This window comes from Eptatretus burgeri, chromosome 15 (assembly GCF_056783735.1).
Source record: "Eptatretus burgeri isolate ZD-2024b chromosome 15, Ebu_testis_v1, whole genome shotgun sequence".
NCBI lineage: Eukaryota > Metazoa > Chordata > Myxini > Myxiniformes > Myxinidae > Eptatretus > Eptatretus burgeri.
In genome coordinates, this window is record NC_140975.1 from 66,875,950 (window position 1) to 66,899,971 (window position 24,022).

Here is a 24,022-nt window from a genome sequence, read left to right on the forward strand (position 1 = left end):
CATTCAGTTCATCCTTGTCATACACCCAACCTCTCCACCAAATTTCATCCAAATCCATGTACAACTTTTTGAGATGTCTTGCACACAAACAAAAAGATAAACAACAAGAAAATGACATCATGCAGAGCACGATACTTGCAAAATCCACCACCCCCCCCTTTCCAAAGGTTTCCGTGGATACATAAAATTGTCAATTTCATTAAAATTAAAATTAGCAATCTTAATCAAAGCTCAGGTCAATCGCATGAAAATTGATTATATTTTTCAGATTACAAGGATTACAAGGAAGTTATGCGCAGGAGGAGGCCATTCGGCCCATCATGCCTGCGCCACACCAATATCAGATTTTATAAATCCGTCAATACCCCTTCCCTTCATGTGTAGCGTTTTTGGCTGCTACACTGGTACTCATTTCGCTGACCTTGGAAGAATGACAGGCTGAGTCAACCCCCTGGTGTTAATTCAGTGGAAAAAGTGGCTTCAACTCAGGACCCTAGGATCCCAAGTCACCACCGTAACCGCTAAGCCAACACCAGATTCAATTTGACACTGATGATTTTAGATGTTTGACCTTGAGTTGACCTTTGACCTTTTGACCTCAAAAGTGACGCAATATGCAAATCCTGTTCAAATTTCATGTCAATCAGATGAAAAATGACGATTTCAGAAATTTGACCTCAAGATGACCTCTGATTGCTGACCTCAAAATCAACAGGCTTCTCAGTTGAGACTACCTCTACAACTTGGTAAAGTTTTGTGAAGATCGGTTTAAAATTGTGACCTGTAGGCGATTGACAAACAAATAAGATGAATCACTCATGGAGTGAGGAAGTTGTCGAAGTTGTTTGAAAATTTATGATAACTTCATTGCAGTCACACGGATACAGCACAAGAAACAGCATTTACAGTTCAGTCAGTTGCCATCATGAACAACATTCGAATGTGGAATGTGATGTCAATGGTTTAAGTCAAAAACTCCATCATCACCTCCACCTCCTCCGCATAAAAACAAGCAAAATTCTTACTGAAAACGGAAAATTGACACACCTGCGTGATGGTAACGTCATAATGGATTGGTACGATGTGGAGGGCTTTTCATTGTTAATAAAACTGGCCTGCACTGCAAAATCATACATCACGTTTGCAGAATAGTGCCATTGGCACCTGAGCGTGACAGACGAATTTTCGGTGTCAGGCGAACTATTGAACCGGAACAGTCACAACGAAGGCCTGGATATGTCAAGAAAGAGTAATATCTGAACTACATTCTCACCTAGTTTGAGCCACATATCACAAAAATTGATGGAGATACGCGCTTTCAAAAATGGCCAAATTATGACACATTTTTGCTGATGGGATCCAGAATACAAACCGGAAGTTGATCAAATTATGTCAGCTAATGGCCAATCGTATGTTTTACATTCCCTAAAAGTTTGAGTGAAAAATATAAAACTTTCGAATTTTAAGAATTTTTTTGTCATGTAAATGGGCTTTTCAATGCAAATTTCAAACATTTTGTGACGTCACAATCTGGATCCGATCCGGTTGAAACATGGCAGGGTGAAACATATTATGACCCTACATAAGCACATTAAATATCTAAGCAATTGAACAGGAAATGGCAGAGAAATGATTTTTTGAAATTTCGTCCCATGTAAATGATTGGGATTTTTTGAAACTTTGTGAATTTTTCGTGACGTCATCATTTGATCCAGGTTCACCCAAATTTATAGGTTCAGTCCTTGGGTGATTATCTTTCATGTCAAAATGTTTCGTGGACATATACACAAGGACCACTGAGAAAATCGATGCACAGATAGACAAACACACACACACACACAAACAAACAAACAAACTCTTAACTGTACAAAATGACAGAAGTTGTCTTCGACAACTTAACAAGAAGAAGATGTTGTGCAGAGCACGATACTTGCAAAATCCATAAAACAAATTAGACCTCAAAAATAATTGTTGGTTGAATTCAATGACCAAATATGTTAACTCTTCAAATTTCAAGTCAATCGGATGAAAATTGACAATTTTAGAAACTTGACTTGTCGATGTTGACCTAAAAAATAATTGGTGGTTAGATTCAGTGACCTGATATGCAAATCCTCTAAAAACTTCAAGTCAATGGGATGAAAAGTGAGGATTTTAGAAATACCACTTTAGTTGTTGATCTTGGGCCTATGTTTACCTTTTAATCTTTGTTGACCCCAATAATAATTGGCTGGTTGAATTCAGTGACCTAAAATATAAATCCTCTTCAGATTTCAAGTCAATCGGATGAAAATTGAGGATTTTAGAAAAACCACCTTCGTTGTTGACCTTTGTTGACCTTTTGACGTCAAAAACAATAGACTTCTTCCTTATGAAAAACTCTATCATGTGCTGAAGTTTTCTGAAGATCGGTTAAAATTTTGACCTGTAGCTGATAAACAAACAGACAGACAGACAGAATAACAAAATCGACTAACGGTACTTGCAAAATCCATGAAACAAATTTGACCTTAAAAATAATTGGTGGTTGAATTCAGTGACCTGATATGAAAATCCTCTTCTTATTTCAAGTCAATCGGATGAAAATTGATGATTTTAGAAATACCAACTTAGTTGTTGACCTTGGGCCTATCTTTATCTTTTGGTCCATGTTGACTTCAGTCTTTCCTCCAAGTCTGCCAATGATACGTGCTAGAAAGCCCGGCAATTGGTAAGATGGTGCATTGACGAAGGACACTGTGGGTCTCAGAGGGACATAGTCTTTGTGGATCTTGGAAAGACCATAATCTGGGTGCTGAACCATTGCTGCAGTCAAGCCATTTGTAGTCCCGGTTGCCCAGCCTGCCTGCTCGTTTTAACATGGACTTTTAAAAACCACAGTTTGCCATGGATGCTCGCTTTCCATCAACCATTCTTTTTTTCCAAATTCAGTGCCAACTCACCCCACTCACCCCTCACTCTCACTCTCAAAGCAACCATGCCACTCTTCTCCCTCCAAGCCTCCCTCTCACCTCTCTCAAAAATTCCCCCCTCACCTTTCTCCCACCTTTCATCCCCCTCACTCTTCCTTCTCAAAGTTGCCCCCCCCTCTCATCCACCAACCTGCCTCCCTCCACTGCCCTTTCACCTCCATCTCTTCACTCCACCTCCTCAAATCCTCAACTGCCTTCTTCCTTGTCTCTTGTCCCCCCTCTCCCCCAGCACCACAGAGCTTTTTCTCCTCCTCATTCGGCCCCCTCCCCTCGCTATTCTGCAATACCCCACACTCCTTCAGCAACCCTCCTTACCTGCCTCCCTCGTCCCTTGTCCTACCCTCCCCCTCCCCCTCCACCTCCTGCACCCAAAGCCTCCTCCCCTTCCTCTTCATTAAAAGTGTGGACCTCAAATATCCGGGGCCTTCGCTCAAACCTTTCAGATCTTTCCATACAGGTTGCCACTGACAAACCAGACATTATCTGCCTAACAGAAACTTCCCTCTCCCAAGACGTGTCTGACTCCCAAGTATCTCTCCCTGGTTACTCCCTCTTACGGTATGACAGACCTGAGCCTCGTCCTGGTGGAGGTGTTGCTCTCTTCATCAAAGACTCTATTCCTCACTCTCCATGCACTGCTCTCACTCCCCCACACCCCCAGGAATACCTCTGGCTTCGGCTTCCCCTCCACTCCCACCTCATGTTTATATGTGTACTGTACCGTCCACCGAACAGTGATGACTCCATCTACACCTCACTATCCGAAAACATGGACCATCTTCTATCTTCTCATCCAAACTCTCTCTTCCTCTTATGTGGTGACTTCAATTGTCATCACGCCAGTTGGCTAGGTGTGGGTACCTCTCTCACCTGCCATGGCACCTCAGCAAAAGCTTTCTGTGACTCATTGGGACTGACTCAATCGGTCAACTTCCCGACCCGGATCTCAACCAATGGTACTCCATCTCTTCTGGATCTGATTTTGACAAATTTCCCTGACAATATCTGCTGCTCTTCCTTCGCTCCAATTGGTTCTTCTGACCACGTCCTTGTCAAAGTGGACATCTCTCTGGCTGTTATCAGAGAACCACCTCACCGCCGTCGAGTCTGGCATTTCACTCAAGGCGACTGGCAGGGTCTCCGAGCAGCCATCAAACTTACAGACTGGTCTCTTATCGCTACTTTCTCAAACATCAACTAATCCTGGGAATTCTTTCAAAGAAACTTGCTCTCCCTCATGCACAGATTTATCCCCTCTCGTGTTCAGTTGTCTTACCCTTCCTCCCGCCCTTGGTTTACTGAAGCTTGTGGCGAGGCAGTTGTCCTGAAACAACTTGCCTTTGCCTCATGGAAAGCAAACCCAACTGAGGGCAATCTCAGTTCTTTCCACAAAGCTCAGAACAAGTGTGTATCTACCCTCAGGAGAGCCAGAAAACAACATCTTTCTCATCTCAAGTCTGAACTCTCAAACCTCTCTCCCTCCTCAAAATCCTGGTGGCGTTTAATCAAATCTGGTGTATCTTTCTGGTGTATGTTCCCCCTCCATCCCCTCCCTTACCTCAAATGGCCGCACTGCTGATTCCACACGTGATAAAGCTGAATGTCTAAACTCGGTGTTTGCAGCTAAATCTTGTGTCCCAAACCCATCACTATCTCTACCCACTTTACCCAGTCGCACCCAACTGTCCCTGGACTCTGTATCCTTTTCTCCTGACAAGGTGGAGAGCTTGCTTTCAAACCTCGAGTCAGATTCTCCAACCGGTCCAGACGGCATCAGCCCACGTGTCCTCAAAGCCTGCTCTTCTGCTCTTGCTCACCCTCTCTCTGTTCTATTCACCCTCTCATTTGCCCAAGGTCATCTGCCATCTGCTTGGAAATCTGCTAACATCACTGCCCTGCATAAAAAAGGTGCAAAAACAGATCCCTGTAACTACAGACCAATCAGCCTTCTCCCAATCATCAGCAAGGTGATGGAATCCATCATCGCTTCAGACATGAAATCCTTCCTCTTCTCCAATGGCTTGATTTCCAATCATCAATTTGGTTTCAGACCAGGTCACTCTACCCTGGATATGCTGCTTCTGCTCTCCCATCAATGGATGGAGGTCCTCAATGCCAGACAGGAAATCCGAGCCGTATCCCTGGACATATCACGTGCTTTTGACACAGTCTGGCACCCTGCCCTACTCACCAAACTCTCTTCCCATGGTATTCAAGGCCATCTCCATTCATGGCTCGCAGACTTCCTCTCCTGTCGCAGTCAACGTGTGGCCCTAAATGGAGTTCTTTCATCCCCTCTTTAGTCCAAGAGCATTAGGGTTTAACCTGGACATTTTTGGTAACAAGCTGATTTTTTCAGGAAAGGTCCAGGAATGTGTGTGAAATAACATACTAAAAGTCCTCATGAATCCTCCTTGAGCGTTTTCCGCAATCCAAGATGGCGTCCAAAATGGCCGCCATTTCATGTTTTTCTCTTAACTTTGCAAGTAGGTTTCCCCAAAACGCACTTTAGATGTCTAAATATATGTTTTGAAGTACAAGGAACTCAATGGAATACATTATAAGAGATGTAGAAGCACACAAGTGCCAATGCCATCACATGATTGTCATCACATGATTCTGCAATTTCTATAACACATCACAATCACAGTACTCTATAGCATGTTTACATATTGATACCTGTGAAGTTAAATTACGGATGAATCAACTCATTGTGGGGTGCCAGAATGTCTGGTAGGAATTGTATTGGGCAGAGAAAATCTCGCAAGGAAACCCGAGAGGAAAAATGATGATGATAGTGGCTACTCCACAGAAATTCACTGCCATGTAATATGTGACTTGAAGACTAACTTATTTTGTTATCCCTAGATGTGCACTGCAGAGCCTGGTGTTGGCGCAGTGGTTAGGGCAGCGGCTTGGGATCCAAGAGGTCCTGAGTTCAAGTCCCGTTGAGCCACTGAATTAATACACCAGGGGGTTGACTCAGCCTGTCATCCTTCCGAGGTCGGCGAAATGAGTACCAGTATACTGGGCCGGTGTATACCCCGGTTAAAATAGGTGTACCATATCCCTGTGTCGTAAGAGGCGACCAGGGGGTTGCGTCAGGAAGGGCATCCGGCGTAAAACATGTGCCAAATCACTATGCGGATCATAATGGATGATCCGCTGTGGCGACCCCTAACGGGAGCAGCCGAAAGAAGAAGAAGAAGAAGAGAAGATGTGCACTGCACTTGTACTGTCGCAGCCTGGTAATATATTTTATCTCCTATGACAACCAGGGATGACATCTCATAGCACTTTGTATCCAATGGAAAAGGCACTTTAAAATGTCTGCTATTATTAATAATGAATGTATACTAGCATATCACAATATAGGAATGACATGACACACACAAAAAAGGAACCTTTTATACAAATACAGCATACATGTACCAATAGGAAGGAGTGTCATACACTCTCTGATTTCTATCATACTATAATTCTTTTCATCTGCATGAAACAAATAAAATGATTCAATACAATGTTTTAGGTGTAACGATAGACTACTCCACAGAAATTCCCTGTCAAGTGATATTACACAGTACTGTGTAGTACATGCATGAAGACACAAATTTTGATCATGCATTTAGTCTGGGTACCAAAAATAATAGTTTTACTTCCTTAATGATAACGGAATGTTTCAAATAGAACTCACCTCATGGTAGACATCAACTGCATCTTGTTGGTAAAAAAAAAAGGTTAGCACCAAGTTTTCAATTTTCGAGCTTTAGGTGACGAAAATGGACCATATGGCAAATTTATGTCGCCCTGTCTGTTTAGCATCAAACTGATGGTACAATGTTTCCCTCGTAATGTCATAAGCGATTAAGGGCACACTTCTCGACTTTAACATTCAAATTTATTTGAATACTGTATGCACAGCAACCACATTTATAATTGAAATGTTTGTTGAATATTTTCAGGATGAAATATCACAGTTAATTAATTGATGATAAATATTTAAACAATTTTGAGATAAAATTGTTAATGACGGCCATTTTGGACACCATTTTGGATTTTTGGAAGAGCTCAAACAGTTTTATTGGTACTTGCGTGCTTCAACATCTCTTAAAATGTATTCTATCGAGTTCCTTATACTTCAAAACATATATTTAGACATTTAAAGTGTGTTTTGGGGAAACCTACTTGCAAAGTTATGACAAAAAACAGTAAATATGGCGGCCATATTGGACTTTTGGAAGAGCTCAAGCGGTCTTATTGGTACTTCCGTGCTTCAATATCTCTTAAGATGTATTCTAATAAGTTCCTCATACTTCAAAACATATATGTAGACATTTAAAGTGTGTTTTGGGGAAACCTGCTTGCAAAGTTATGAGAAAAACAGAAGAGGCGGCCATTTTGGACGCCATCTTGGATTGCGGAAAACGCTCAAGGAGGATTTATGAGGACTTTTAGTATGTTATTCTAGACATATTCCTGGACCTATCCTGAAAAAATCAGCTTGTTACCAAAAATGTCCAGGTTAGGGCCTATTTTGACCTAATGCTCTTGGACTACTTCCTGTGCAGGCTGGAGTTCCTCAAGGTAGCGTTCTGGGCCCTGTTCTTTTTCTGGTTTTCATCAATGATCTCTCGGACTGTCTGGAAAATCCTCTATTTCTCTTTGCCGACGACTCCACCCTCTGCCGTACCATCTGTCATCCCTCAGACCGGCAAGCAGCAGCTTCCTCGCTCACTGCAGATCTGGATAAAATCACAAACTGGTCCAACACGTGGAACATGTCTTTCAATCCAGACAAATCTCACACTCTCACTATGTCTCGTCGAAAGGACCGTTTACAAAACCCCCCCATCCACTTTCTCAACAATCCTCTGGAAGAAGTCTTTTCCTTCAAGCTTCTAGGTCTCACTATCTGCCATGACCTTTCCTGGGAAAGTCACATTTCCAACCTCGCCTCAAAAGCCAGTCGCTGACTGGGAATCCTCCGTCGTGCTAAGTCCTTCCTCGGCCCTCTTGAGCTCCTGACCACTTACAAAGCTTTTGTCCATAGCCTGATGGAGTACTGCTCTCCCCTCTGGGCTGGTGCTCCTGCCTCCCACCTTTCTCGGCTTCACGCTGTCGAAACCAGGGCATTTAAGATCATCGGCATCTCCCGCAATGAAGCTGAGTCTTTGGGCCTCTCACTCAATCACCGCAGGTTGGTCGGTGGTCTTTCTGTCTTCTACCGACTCCTCTCCAGCCTTGCCCCCCTGCTCTCTCTGCGATTTGTCCCCACCACATTTCCACAGGGCGCTCAAGGTCCGCCAACAACCCCCTTCTGGTAAAACTACCAAAATCACGAATCACTGCTCATCTTCACTCTTTCATTCCTCTTTTTTCCCACCTTTGGAATAAACTTCCTCACTCTATTCTTTCCCATTCTTCCCTCCAGGCTTTCAAAACAGCTGTTCACCACCACCCCTTATCTTCCCCCATCCAAATCCTCGATCTTTTCTACCCCCGATAATCCACCCAAGCCCACTTCCTTCATTTATCCTGCTTTCCTTCCTGAAAGTCCCTGAAATGTCCATCTTCTCTTCGCCATGTTCCCCGTCCCATCCCCATCCCTCTCCCTTCCACAGTTCACCTAATGTGTCTGTTCCCCACTGTTTTGTCCCTTCCACTCCCGCCCCTCTTGTCTCATGCCTCCTTGCTGTGAGTTGTGTGTTAGCTCTCATACGAGCCTCGACCAAGGTATACAAAAAAAAAAATCGTGTGTTCAAAGACCGTCGTTGCTTTGGAGTTGGGTGATCAGGTAATTTTTGTTCAGTTCTCCCATCCTCCACTAATGATACGATTTTACCATGATATGATTCCTTCTCCATTACGGCCACTGCCCTGCCCTTATCTGCTGGTGCAAAGATCAAATCGGTCCAGTTTCCCAGAATTTTCACAGCATTGAGCTCTGGTACCGAGAGGTTAGGTTTCGTACTCGTGTGGATAAAGGCTCGAAGCCACATCAAAAATTACACCAATGTAATTTCATGTTCTGTCATGAAATGCAACTTTAAACGAATTTCAAAGTACCATCAAATTAATGATGCCCTGGACAAACATACAGCATGATAATAGCATAATTGGAAATGGAAATTGAAAAACATATTAATCCATTTGGAATAGGAACATCAAGTCAGATTGTGGGGAAATGGCACGACTTGCATAGTTTATTAAAACCTGCAATATCTACACAACAGTGATTTATAAACAATTGGATTCTCAGTATGTGGTTCCTGGAACATTAGCATATTGTTGTTTTATTACCAATGCAACCAATGTGGCACGATGTATGACACGAATGGATGGAGTAATTAATCTTCCTGCCCTGCCAGGTCTGGCCGAGTGCTTGCCAATCTTTGTGGTCGCCTCGGAAATGCATCCCTAGGCGATTTGGCATGAGCACTAAAATTCTGCCTGTAGGGTAATGTTAGCGACACATTACGATCCAATTATTTGGGTTGTCATCTCAACAGATGCCTCATCTATCTATAATTCCAGCTGTGTGTATGTATGTGTGTGTGTGTGTGTGTGTGTGTGTGTGTGTGTGTGTGTGTGTGTGTGTGTGTGTGTGTGTGTGTGTGTGTGTGTGTGACCACTGTTTCTCGACAACCACTGGTCCGATCTAATTGAAACTTGCCAGGTATATTGCTGGGGACGAGAGTATGTGCCTTTTCAAGGTTTGATATTAATCGGACAAGTGGTTCCCAAGATATAGCCATTTATTTACCAAGCCAATGACAGGACACGTTGCTGCATAGGCGTGGCCGATGGGGAAAGGGCACCATTTAGTTACCAATGACAGGACACGTTGCTGTGTAGGCGTGGCCGTTGGGGAAGAGATCCTCAGCCACGTTCCCCATTTCGGGTTACAACATACGGACTTCCAGATGGTGATGACTTAGTGTATTCTAATAATTTCTCGATTTCTTATGCGCATTTATAGATAAACACAATGCCCCAATCCAGTCATCGTTTACGAGAGCGAAGGAACGGCCTGTGTGTTTGTTTGAAAGTTTTTTTTTTTTGCATGTACGGCCATGCACGTTAGGCCACGCGAGAGCGAAGGAACAGCCTGTGTGGGTTTGAAAGTTTTTTTTTTTTGCATGTACGGCCATGCACGTACAGCCACGCGAGAGCGAAGGAACGGCCTGTGTGGTTGTTGTTTCTGGCACGCGGTTTGAAAGGTTTTTTTTTTTTTAGTTTTTTTTTGCACGTATGGCCATGCACGTACGGCCACGTACTAGTAAGTCATAATGCTTGCAACCAATGTTCAAATCCCATATACTATGTGGATGTGTCCATTATCATACTAATGTGACTAACTCAAATCAAGGTGCACTGTCTATCAGTGAGTGCATTTGTCCTGCATGTGATCTACGTACACGCTCCTCCGTGATGGGCAAACATCCAGACTCTGTGGTGTCAGGGTTAGTGCGTCTAATCTGAGTCTGGGAGGTTGGTGGTTTGAACCCTGGCCAAGTCATCTATACTAATAAATGTGTGTGTGTGTGTGTGTGTGTGTGTGTGTGTGTGTGTGTGTGTGTGTGTCCTCCATAACTCCAAAGCATAAAACCGAGCAGCATGAAACTCTGCATGCATACTAAGAAAACTCCAAGGAAGTGCAAGAGCTAAAATTGGGTGTTTGGGTTAATTAAAACACTCCTTTTGAAGACCATTAACGGCCTTATTTAATGATATCCTTCATTAGGCGATGCTGGGCTACCTAGCTCTATCAGGTGTTAAGGAGTTTCCCGGGGTCTGAAGCCGCCATGTTTTTTGGCCTGCTCAACCATGCCTCGACTTGGAACAAACAGGCCACCCAATTTTAGCAATTTCTTCAGGATAAAGTTTTTTTTTTCACTTTCCTCACTCATATTATTGAATGTCTATTCATCATAGCTATGAATTGCTGTATACATCGCTTTTGTAAGTACTATAGCTTTCAAATTAGGATCTTGGAGCAATTCCATGCATTACATGATGTGATTTTCCACAATCTACTCTCATGGACTAATTAAAGTATATCATCGAAATATTATTTCGGTTTTGAGGATCGGATATCCTCCAGACTAAACAAGTGTCAAAGTCTGTTGTGAAATCTAATAATTTAAAGAAATAACGAGTCATATAATTAAGCCGACATACCTATTTACTTGAAGCAAGCTCATCTATGTTCCCTCTTTCTCCATACATACACAAGAAAATGTGAAATTTCCAACCATTAAACTTATCTTTTTCTTCTGTTTGGGGAATTATATTGAGTGAACAAAAATTTAGGAATGTGCCAAAATTAACGAGCTTCATTGAGCTGTATGATTTAATGCATTCACTGCTAGACCTCACGCCTTGTCCACCAGAGGAACTGACTATCCACATCGTCTGCCAGATCTGTGTCTATATTTTTGGTGGTTTCAATAGGTGCTCAACAGGGGATCAAAGCAAATCTGAAAAAAAAAACACCGGACGTTTAAAAAAAAAGTTATAACGTTTGCGCAAACCCCAAACTGATGTACCACATGATGCATGCACAGACGAGCAGGCAACATGGCGGATTATAATCTGCAATGTTTATTTCAGAGGCACTTCAACTTTGATTGTTGTTTTCCAGGGTTGTTCTGCATTCAGATGCAATTATTTTGTGGATAAAGTATAATTTGAACGAATTCATTATATTTCATTAACTGCTGTGTGCACGATGAAGACCAACTTTAAAGTGAAAGGGATCCAATACGATATGCAATGACAGCCTGGCCAACTATTCCTTATCAACCATGGAATTGGAGTGCTTGCATGAGTGCTTAAGACACTTGCTGCATGCCTTACAGTCGATCCCGGTTCGTGCTCCGTCGCCCTGAGCGAGCGGTTCGTGCTCCGTCACCCTGAGCGAGCGGTTCGTGCTCCGTCGCCCTGAGCGAGCGGTTCGTGCTCCGTCGCCATGAGCGAGAGGTTCGTGCTCCGTCACCCTGAGCGAGCGGTTCGTGCTCCGTCACCCTGAGCGAGCGGTTCGTGCTCCGTCGCCCTGAGCGAGCAGTTCGTGCTCCGTCGCCCTGAGCGAGCGGTTCGTGCTCCGTCGCCCTGAGCGAGCGGTTCGTGCTCCGTCGCCCTGAGCGAGCGGTTCGTGCTCCGTCGCCCTAAGTGAGCGGTTCGTGCTCCGTCGCCATGAGCGAGCGGTTCGTGCTCCGTCGCCATGAGCGAGCGGTTCGTGCTCCGTCGCCATGAGCGAGCGGTTCGTGCTCCGTCGCCATGAGCGAGCGGTTCGTGCTCCGTCGCCCTGAGTGAGTTGTTGTGAAATAACACCCAATTTCCATGTCATTTGCTGTATTAACATGTTTTCTAAATTGGCGAGCCAAATTTTTTTTTCCGCCCGTCACACACATCTGTTTATTAAGATTAATGTTTGTGAATCTATCCCTCAAACGTCTATGTAAATGCAGCATTGTTTTTCAGTGAAAACTACTCATGGTTTTTGGGTTGTTGCCGATGTCAGCCAAGTGGTGTGTGTGTGTGTGTGTGTGTGTGTGTGTGTGTGTGTGTGTGTGTGTGTGTGTGTGTGTGTGTGTGTGTGTGTGTGTGTGTGTGTGTGTCCATGGGCCCGTCTAATAAGTAGGAACTGCTGTTAAGTGTAAATGACTGTACATAATAAGTAGACGGTTGTAGTTCTTTTGTCGTGCTTTTGTTGCTTGTGTAATTGCATACGTATTTTGCCTTATTTAATTGCATACGTGTTTCATTATAATAAATGTCCTTGTGTGAATGTAAACCTGCTCGTTGCATCCATTCCCTCATTGACTGAACTTTTCGTGTGTTGGGAGTTAGAAAGCCGTTGGTTTGCCGTAATAGGGGGACATTTGGACCGACGGTTCTCGGCGATTACGCCGCTCGGAATCGCGCACGGACAAGCTCGCCTCGGCGGTTTGTTCCGTACGAGATCCGTCGAGGGTGGAATACCCCGGTAGTTGGATCACGTGGGTATTTAGGTACATTGAAGATTGGCAATCGACCCTACCCCACGTGATCTGCCGATTGGCGTATTTCAGTTCTTGTACAAGGACCCGTCGCTCGGAGTTATCCGGGCGGCGATCTATATTCCGGGCGATCGGTTGGGCCGACTCGACTTGCAGCTCCGTTCAGAGCGGTCGGTTGGCGGCCGACCCCCGGCCCGGTAACAATACCAACACAGGGAACATGTCCAAAAAGACCTCTTTCAGGGTCTAAGTGCAAAACATAATTTCCCCATGTCATGCGCCATGCGGTGCAATAGTCAGGTTATCCAGACAAATGGTTTCCACTGGATCCAATGAAGAATTTTGTAAAAGGTTTACTCTCAAGTTGCAAAGTTATTCCCGATAGAGCTTATCTTGATCATATAAAGTCTCATTTGCGAAGCACTCAACGTAATAGAACAATAAGATGGCCTCCAAAATGAAACGTCAAGGCTAAAATGAAACAGCAAATCAAACGGTCACAAAACATGTCCGTTCGTGTTGACGTTGTTCAGGGCAAACGTGTCAACTGAACTTGTCAATGATTGTATTTCTAAAGTGGTTTACTCTCACCGGTGTAGATTGGCCGGCCAGCAATGCCTGCGGGGTATGTTGACAGCACCGTGTAAGGTGGCTGTAGATAAAAATATGTTCAATCTTCCCGAGTAACATTGACATATGAAAATCCTAAGCAGCATAATACGGAGCCCGTAAACAGCACATCATGTACACCGAGTTTACAAGAGAACATTGTGTCATGCAACAGAATACAAAGAAATCAATGAACCCACTGCACTAACAACAACATCAATGGTGGAGACAAATGCAGTGGTTTGAAAAAGAGTCTGAGACAGGTGGAAAAACGCCGGATTTAGGAATGTGGAGGCCCGTGATTGACCGGTCATCCCAAAGCAATAGTTCTCACTCCTCCCTGCCAAGTACAATTTGGAGTTCTGACCATAAAACAACTTATCATTTGGAACACAAATCTGCATCATATAGCAATTTTATTCAGTATTTCACAATATATTCCTACAGATACAGAAGTAACATACAAATTGAACTTTTCACCCCCTTTTTTTCAAAACAGTTTTGCGGAGGCCCCTGGGCAACTGCCCAATCTGCCCTGCCCTAAATCCAGTGCTGCAACACAAATAAAGAGATGTACATATGTGCAAAGCATCGCAAAGGTACGAATGCACACGACTGTTATGGACAATGCCGAGTTCTCAAAGTTTGCAGAAAGAGTGCGTGAACGAATGAGCTGATGGAAGCGAAGTGATAATTAGAGTACACGACCGAAGATTTATTAGTTAAACAGCTGCACCAACCTTGAATGCTACGCTTGAAGAAGGCCTTGCAGCCTTCGCATGACCACACGCCATAATGGTAACCGGAGGCCAGGTCGCTGCACACGGCACAAAAGTGCGTTTCCCGCGTCATGCGTGGACTGTCGCCATGTAAGGGTGGGCTGCTCGCGCTCGCGTTGCTCCCGGGCAGACCCTCGACGCTCGACTCCAACTTTCGCCGGCGCAGATCGCTGTGGGCAGGAAGGTACGACACGAGAGCCATGGCTCTGATCACACACCAGGGAGGATTTGCCCATCGATGCTTCTGAGTGAGACGGCAAAGGCTATTCTGGGCACTGGGCTTTCTGGACGAGGGTACAGCAGTCAAAACATAGATCTCATGACCAAGCTACATCTACAAGTGCATTCTTTAACACGAGGAATATCTTTCTCATTTCCTCAACTACGAGGAACGTGCAACTTATTCCCATCAGAATATTGTGCTCATCTTCTAATGTCTAAACTCAAACATTTTCTACATTGAGGTCCTAGCCTTGAAGTCTGCAATTCTTACCAAAATAAAGTCCTGACCAAGATGGCAATCTTCTTAACAAACAATAAGCAGGTGCTTTACAAATACTTTTTGTCTCAAATTTCTAATGCTCTGCTGACAGTGTTCAAAGCACTACACTAGCGTAGAAGGTGGTACCTGCTGCAGGATTGCTACGTAGTAGGATGCTGCCCAGCATCAGGATTATTATTTAAATTCTCCAAGGGCAGCCGTGATATAATGAGAACAGGGAAATGTTTCATATCTCGGTCTGCATCTGAAACGATTTTGATTTCTTCTTCCAATGGTGTCTTCATCAAGTTACTAATCACTGGAGCTACGAGAATGAGCATCGATGTAACCAATTATCGTGATGGTAGGATGGCACCTTGTCTGGAGTGAGTACTGGCAGTGCTCCCATCTACCTGAACAGCTCTCCCATCTACTAATTATATCCTTTCTCAGTTCAATATCCAGTCATATCCAGTCTTCTCTTTGGTACTCACCAAAGCTCGTGGCATTACGTCGAGGCGTGCAGTTATCACATTGGCAGGTTGATGAATATCTTTTTTTACTCATTTTCCAAATTTTTTAAACTGCTGTTTTAATTCCTACCTTTGCTTATTTCCATCTATTCCTGTAAAAAAAAATATAAAAAATTGTGTTTTCAGCTCCTTTGTATCCATGTTCTTCAGCTCTAATCGGAGTATGTTTTTCACAAAATCATAAATGAAGCCTTTGTGGGCAGAAACAGCACTGGCCGAGACCGATGTTAATGTAAACTTGTGAAAACAAAATCTACATGATTATTACACACTGCCCCCTTTCAGGTGGTGGTCCACAGGAACGCCCTGTGGAGATCTTGCCGATGGGGTAACATACCTGATAAATTTGATACTATTAAAACAGAATGGAACTGCGTAACAAGCATACCTCCGCCAGGCTGAACAGTTCACGTCTTGAATCCAACTGACACGTTAACCAAAATCGAATTGGCTTCTTATTGTCACCTACCCAACTCAGACACCATGTTTTGTCATAGCCCATCAAAAACTTTTTGAGATATTGTGTTTTATATAGTTTGTGACCCTCTCTCTTAATTGCAAAGAATCACTCAAAAAAATAGGTCCCCCACCTCCTTGCGGGTGGTATGACGAATAGATCTGCATAATATTAACGCTAAATGTTCGCCGTTTTTGAAATATCGCAAACACCCGCCAAGTTACTGAGATGGTTGCCATGGCAACACAATTTAGCCAATCACTGCGATTATCTAATCAGGTTGAGACAATGTCACGAACAAATAGATCTGTGTAATATGAAAGGTAAATCTTGAATGTTTTTTTGAAGTGTTGCATACACAAGCCAAGTTACTGAGATGGTTGCCATGGCACCAGAATTCAGCCAATCACAGCCATGATCTAATCAGGTTGAGGAAATATCATGAGGAATCGATATTATCTGCAAGATGAAAACCAAATGTTTCAGGGTTTTTGAAATATCACGTACACAAAAGTACATGGACGGATGAACGTTTGGTTGGGTTTTTCTCATTTTAATGTCTCCCGTCCCCGACCTTGCTGGAGGTGTGAGGGACAAATAGACTGGTCAATAGGATTTTAAACTGGTCTCATTAGTCAAAGTCGATGGTAAACATCATCATAATAAGATGGACGAATCATTGCTCTTCGGAGTTAGAGCCATACTGTATCTCCTATATATACATACTATCTATATATTACTAAAACTCTCATCTTGTACATACATACATATATATATATATATACATATACACACACATACATATATACATATATATATATATATATATATATATATATATATATATATATATATAAATATATATGTATGTATGTTCCCGAAATACAGCCAAAACGGTACATGATAGCGCAAAAAAATTTTCTACGCACTTTACTCACCATTCGCCTGCGGTGTGCAGTATCAAGTTTCGTTCAAATCGGGCAACGAAAAAAACATTCAAAAAATCAATTCCCGATTCAGTCAAGTTTTGGTATGATGATCCATGAAGGACAAATCATGATCCATGAAGGACGCAAGGACAAATCATGGAGAATGTGTTGATACACCTTGAGAAACCGGTTGGCCGAACGATGACTCCTGAGGTAAATGGTCAAATTTTCTTCAACTTAAAGTTTGACCACTAAATGATATTAAAATTTTGTGTCTTTTGTTTTTTCTTCATCAACCGCTGTCACAACGGGAACACAACGGGTTCACGGGTCATCTAGTTCTAGTATACGGTATAAAGAAGAAAGTTTGTTTGTTCACTTATGCATTCGGCCCCTGCAGGAACCAATACAACCAAACTTTGCATGGCCTCCTCTTTCATCCAGAGGAAGGTCGAGGGCTATATTGGGATAAGAATTTAAAAAAAATTGAATAAAGTTAAAAATTAAAATCAGATAATTGACCTTGAGGCCTTGATTGGGTCTTATTCTAACACACTGCCTGCGTAGCTCTCCCCCCCCCACCCCCGGGGGGGGCGATCAAGTAATGTTTTGTGAAGATCGTATTTGAGGTTGTATCCAGTGATCTGTTGTGAATAATACAAATTTAATTACTATAATGATTACACGTGCACCTGTTGTTAAAAGTATTGTTTTACACAGGTTTATTACACTTAATAACAAGTGAAATCCTTCAATACAGCATGTGTGGTAAAGCAAATGAGTACACTAATGTTAAAATATGCAATTTATGCTTTTTCAGTTGAAAAACAATTAAAAAGCATACTTAATATTTGACATGTACCGGGTGTAGTGGCGTGCGCCTGTAATCCGGATACTCGGGGGCTTGGGTTGGAGGATCGCTTGAGGACGGGAGCTCTGCAACTGGGCCGCGCTATGAGAGGGTGTCGGGCAGCCCAGAATCATGGCGAAACCCAATCCTTAGCCCTGTGTCATAAGAGGCGACCAGGGTTGCGTCAGGAAGGGCATCCGGCGTAAAACCTATGCCAAATCAGTATGTGGATCATAACGGATGATCCGCTGTGGCGACCCCTAACGCGAGCAGCCGAAAGACGAACAACAACAACTTAATATTTGAAATGTAAAAATCTTGTTATTATTGTGATAAGCACCTTTACATATAACAGAAGGAATGAAAGCGTTCGATACAATGTGGCAGGGGGCTGCAAAAGAATGATGTAAAAAAAAGTAATAATCATAAAGTTAATGTACAGACAAACAAATGATGAGTAAAATGTAAGCTTTGCTGATGAAAAGATGAAAGCAAAGCTAAAATATTTGTTGAGCAAAACATTGAAACGTAGTGGTGACACCAACTACATAATATTAGTTATATTGTTATTATATAAAATATAGATGAACACATTTTGAATTTAAGCATATTTAATTTTTGCATATTTTGAATGTACAGTACAAAGTTAGGAAAATAATTCAAGATGTCCCTGGTTGAAAGAACCACTTATCACTTTGCCACCAATATCTGCCATAATTGTAAGTAAAATTCAACTACTAATGCATGACGAAACACTTGTTTATGGCTAATATTAAAGAGAATGATGGCATAAGAAGAACTTAGCTTTCAGCGTTCTGCGTTTGGCGCGAAATGCCATGGTGGGTGGAAATTATGTCTTTCGTTCGTTCGTACATGAGAGGGGAGCGTTTCTTGGTTTTTTTCCGTCAAGCAATAAATTCAATGGTTTTCACATATATAACACATTAGTTCACAAATTTCCATTGAAATACTTGGGTATTTCCGTCAATTGTCGCCATTTCCGTCTCGGTTACGCACTGCCATCTACCGGACGGCCGTCATTGGCTGTCACTTGAGGCGCGTGGGGGGGGGGGAGGGGGGACACCAGAGACATGGTAGACACCGAGGACATTTCAAACTCGGTGCAATTGTATACCAGCGCACGCGCTGTTATAAACAGGTTCATGTATGCCTGGTGTTGGCTGAATGGCTCGGGTGGTGAGGTTGGGATCCTCGGATCATGAGTTCAAATCCTCCTTGGCTGCAGAATTAATACCACGTGGGGTTGACTCTGCCTGTCATTCTTCTGAGGTCGGCAAAATGAGTACCAGCTTGCTAGTATCCTGTGTTGGAGTGGTATGGTGACCTGTCCAGGATTGTTCCCATTAGCTCAGGAGACTGCTTCAGTAGCACTGATGCTCTGCACAGAGTATGGACCCAATGGATGGATTGATTATACCACTTCTGTGTTCAGGCCTTGAGTGAGTATGTTACTTTCACTGCCTGGGATTTTCCCAGGATAAATCAAGTAATATGCATTGCTAAGATGGTATGTTGAAGTACTTCGTGATTTTTTGTCAATAACACAAATTTAATAATTATATTGTTTACACGTGCACCTGCTATTAAAAAGATTGTTTTAGATTGGTTTATTATTAACACCTCCACACATGTTTCTGTCTGCGCTGTCGCTGATGATTCGCCAACAAGCAATGAAACTGATCCGACAGGTGAGAGGGTGTGTAGAATTGAGATTCTCATGTGTGTACGATGTGTAAATGTCTTTAGAGCTGTGGAGGAACTCTGGGAAGGGTTTGAAATAGCAAAAGGGCTCACCTTGGGTAGCATTTCTTGGTTGCTTTATGTCGCTTCTTCACCTAGAAGAGTATGGAAGGAGTTGATTTGTTTAAATAATCCTAGCCACCCTGTGTTAATTGATTCGGTGAGAGGAGGAGGAGGAGGAGATTGGCACCATACTCTGTGTAGAGCGTCGGTGCTGCCTTAGCAGTCTCCTTAGCTCTTGGGCACAATCCTGGACGGGTCGCCACTCCGACACAGTATACCAGCAGGCCAGCACTCATTTTGTTCAACTTGGAAGGATGACAGGCCGAGTTAACCTCACCTGGTATTAATTCAACAGCTGAGCGGGATTTGAACTCAGGACCCTAGGATCCAAAGCCCGCCACCCCTAACCATTAAGCCAACAACAGGCATACAAGAGTGTGTTGAAAAGTAATGCCTCCTACTCTTTTCTTCCAAGCCAGGTAAAGATACTCAAATGAAACAAAGGGCAAATACAAACAACAATCTTTATTCTACATTGATACATATTTATCACTCAAAATAATCACCACATTTCCACAAAAGTCCTAATTTTGTGCTGACATCATGACAGAACTGAGCATCCTGCTGACTTAGCCAGCACTTCCATCATCCTCATCCCCACCCCACAGCACTTCACATCACTTAGCCAGCACTTCACATAGCCTTGACATCATCCTCAGCAGAAAAATATTCTCCACGAAGGTTGTGCTTATGTTTGGGGAAGAAATGAAAATCTGACAGAGCCAAGTCAGGGCTGGTGATCCTTTGTGGTGGTCTCCATTGACCGTCTCTTACTCGGTATTGGAATTGTGCATCAAACTCTCATCTCCAGTCAGTCATCCCACCTCTCATCTCCAGCACTTCACAGCAATGACATCGTCATGCTGCCCTCTGCCATCTTGGCAAACATATCACTGAGACATCTCGTGTTAGCATCACAAAACTTCACACCCACTGGTGGGAAGAACTAATATGCAGACTGCAGTTTGTTTCATTCAAATATCTTTTCCTGTTTTGGAGAAAAATAATAAGAGATATTGTTACGAATCTGGCAGCCATTTGCACAAAGACAGCAGCCCCCACAGTTCAGTTATTTCGATAAGTATGTGTTTATAGTCAGGGTCCCGTCCTTCTGTCTAATGGGTTAATTTCATGTGTGCGCTGCGGGTTTCTTTTATAGTCAGGTTTTTTTTTTAATATCTTTAAATCTTCCTCCACCTCTCTGCACTATCGACACCAGTGCCCACGTGTTTTTGGCTGAAGGCGTGGGCGGAGCCTCCATCGCTTCAGATCGAGGCTCCGCTCTGGGAAGGGCATGGAGCGTTTCCTCCAGCCAATGGGCGAAGGGGGAGCAGAGCCGAGGCGCTCCGGCCAATGGGAGGCGAGAGTGCCGGGAACTACTACGGAGCGTCTTCGGGGGGCGGGCGTCCGAGACGCCCGACAACCCCTCATCCAATCAGGAGGCGAGTAGGAGGGGAAGAAACCCCTCGGACCTGGCAAGAGGAGGAGAGTGGTTGTCAAGACCAGTGTACGGGAGTCATCGTGGCGATTGGCTTGGTCTTGGTCGTGGTGGCTTTTCGTCTGCGGTTCTTCGAGTGGCTCCGTGGCACAATGGATAGCGCATTGGACTTCTAGTGGAAGCAGCAATTCAAAGGTTGCGGGTTCGAGTCCCACCGTGGTGGTTGAAGTACGGTGTGACCGTACAAGGTGGAGAGGTACCCGACAAGGCCCTGGTCCCCAGCTCGCCTTTTCCTCCTGAGCTGAGAGACCAAATAAAGACCCCACGGGGTCCATTTCGTGTGTGTGTGTGTGTGTGTGTGTGTGTGTGTGTGTGTGTGTGTGTCCGTGGGCCCCGTCTGTAAGTAGAAATTGTTAAGTGCCTTTGTTCATTGTACATTTCTCATATTCGGTTTTAACTCTTCTCTTTGTGCTCCCCTGCCCCCCTGATAAATAAACCCCCAATTGTTCAATGTACCAACTTGTCTGTCACTTTCTTTCATTGACCCAGCACGGTGCGTATTGAGAATTAGGGAGGCCGTTTGGGCCGGTAAGTTGTCATTGGGACCGGCGCGGCTCTGGTAACTCCCGCTCGGTACGCCGGACCCGAGTCGGTACATGCGACTCGGTTCAGACAGAGTCGGCTGAGGGTGTGGTTTCCCCGGTAGCTAGACGGCGTGAGTACTTTGGTAAATTGGAATAGACAAGTGGACCATACCTCACGCCGTCAAAATATTGGTGACCACGGTCCTTTAAATGGCCCGTGACCTTTCGGACTTATCCAAGAGTCACGACCTAAATTCTGGGTGTTCGGTGGGAGACGGCTCTACTGCTCCACCTAGTAGTCGTTTATCGCCACCGAACCCCAGCCCACAACAATATTACTTTTCAACACAGCCTCGTATTGTGTAGATACTGAGAGCAGAATCAAATCCTGTTATCGACTATAAAGTTCGTCAAGAAAGGACATTATAAATAACTAATCTTCCCAACCCATCCAACCCCCACCCCACTTTTCCACTAACATGGAGCACCCAATGAATACAATGTTGTTGTATTCCTTATACTCCTTTAGAGTGTAAAGAAGGCCACTCATGACAAGTCTTGAAGATTGCATGGATGAGGACCAACAGGTAACCCTCTCGTTTCAGGATGCTGGTGTACTAACTATCTCAGGTGAAGTGTACAGAACAGCAATCCCGGCCTCAAATGCCACAATCATTACGATACTGATCAGTCGAGCAGATCAACCCTTGCAATTGCAACCATTAAATTACCCTGCACCATGATTAACCATGTATCATGTGCCGTGAACAAAGGGCAAAGGGCTGAGACAGTCCAGTAAGAATAATATATACTATTCAAACATGCTACGATACCAGTAAGGAATGATATCCAAAATAATATCCAATCATCTTGCTTGTGATAGACTCACCTTTCAATTACTTTGAAACACACGAGTTGTTTGCCAGCTATGGCATCCACATGTTGAAAATATTTCCAATGAGGGCAATCATGAACCAAAGGAATAACTCTTCACAGTGTTTCTAAGCACAGGGAACACGGAAGATGTGTGGACGCATAAAAGGAAGTCCAGACTTTCCGAGATTCCTTCCTTTTCCCTTACTCTTGACCACAGTACACAAGGTGAAGATGTTGAGGCAGGTAGACAGATATTGAAGCAAGCAATGGTTGAATTCTCTCCAGCGGGATGCATCGAAATGCTGGGTTCTTGGCAATGGTACGCAGGCACGCAGCAGAACGGGTCAGTAAGCAATACCACGGCAAAGTCTCAACACTCTCGGTGGGGCCTCACTTGAACCTCATCAATTGCAGCCCCTCTTGCTCATGCCTCTAACTACAGGTGACTGCATGCACCCAGCCACTGTGACCAATGATGCTCTCGTCCTGCAAATATATTTACATCCCCTTGCTCAATATCTCTGCTTGATCTCTCTGGCCATGCTTCGGCAGGGTCTTGTAAAGAGGCACATTCTCTCTCCAGTTAGCGCTGTCTCAATCTCACCTTTTCAATGTTAGATTTAACCAGGTGTGCAGAGATCAAACACAGTGGTCGTGATGCCAAAGTTAACCAGTTCACCTCTTCCTCCAGAGTCCAGCTCTTAACCATTTTTCTAACAATCAACCCGCTGGCCAAGAGTGCTTCATGAGGGACATGATCTGAACAACACTTCAACCAAAATCATGGGGGTTCGATGTATAACCTTGTCTCCCAACTCTGGAGTACAGCACAGGTCTTAGTCCATTCACATCTCCCACTTGTCACTCAGATTTCATTTGTGACGAGTCTGATTGGTCCTGTTACATTTTGCTGATGGGGATGCTTCAGTTTAACTAAACAATGGATCAGTGCCCATGTTGTTATCACCGACTTTCTTCCCTCGAACACGTCAAAGAAAAAAAAAAACAAACAAACAAGACGATTGATTGAATATCCACAAGAACGTGCCTAAATAATTAATTAATGCAAAACCATAGCAGCAATTGCAAGGTTCATTCCACCATTGAATCTCAGTGTCGAATGCTGGAAGGTCCACATACCTGCAAGCATCTTCTTATTTACGTGTAGCATCGTGATCAAGCATATCAACTTTCAATGCTATACTACCCCCAAATTCGTAACACGCTACGGTGAGGTCAATAATCAAATTTGTATTCATATTGTGGTGTTCTACCCGAAGGAAGGTTCAGTACTGCCAAAGCAGTTTCTTGGCAAGGGTTACACTGGGTGGTTTGCCATTGCCATCCGAGAATAATCAAATCCAGACGAGACAGCTACTTCTCAATTTACATATCAGACTTGAACTAATATTATATATATATATATATATATATATATATATATATATATATATATATATATATATATATATAAATATATATATATATATATATATATACATACATACAAAGAATCAGTACAGAGTTCTCCACCCTCTGGTTGTGCATCACACGACTCAGTGTTTCAGCCAGCAACAAGGGATTAACTGTACCTCCACCAGTCTTTGTGAAGAGCAATTTCCCTGTTAACCTCCTCCCAGACATACCTGAGGTGGATGGGGGTGGGCCGAATCAGCTGATCAATCACAA

General features: G+C 43.6%; 1 protein-coding gene across 6 annotated transcripts in view; it reads right to left on the reverse strand.

The window, feature by feature from the left end:
* LOC147012389 (estrogen receptor beta-like) overlaps positions 1-24,022 on the reverse strand; it is a 163,682-nt gene that overhangs the window by 105,013 nt on the left and 34,647 nt on the right. For all 6 annotated transcript variants that reach the window (XM_085856502.1, XM_085856501.1, XM_085856497.1 and 3 more), the window contains one exon: positions 14,323-14,531. In XM_085856502.1, the coding sequence (XP_085712628.1) occupies positions 14,323-14,434 (112 nt within the window). In that variant the 5' untranslated portion in view covers positions 14,435-14,531. The remainder of the gene's footprint in view (positions 1-14,322; positions 14,532-24,022) is intronic.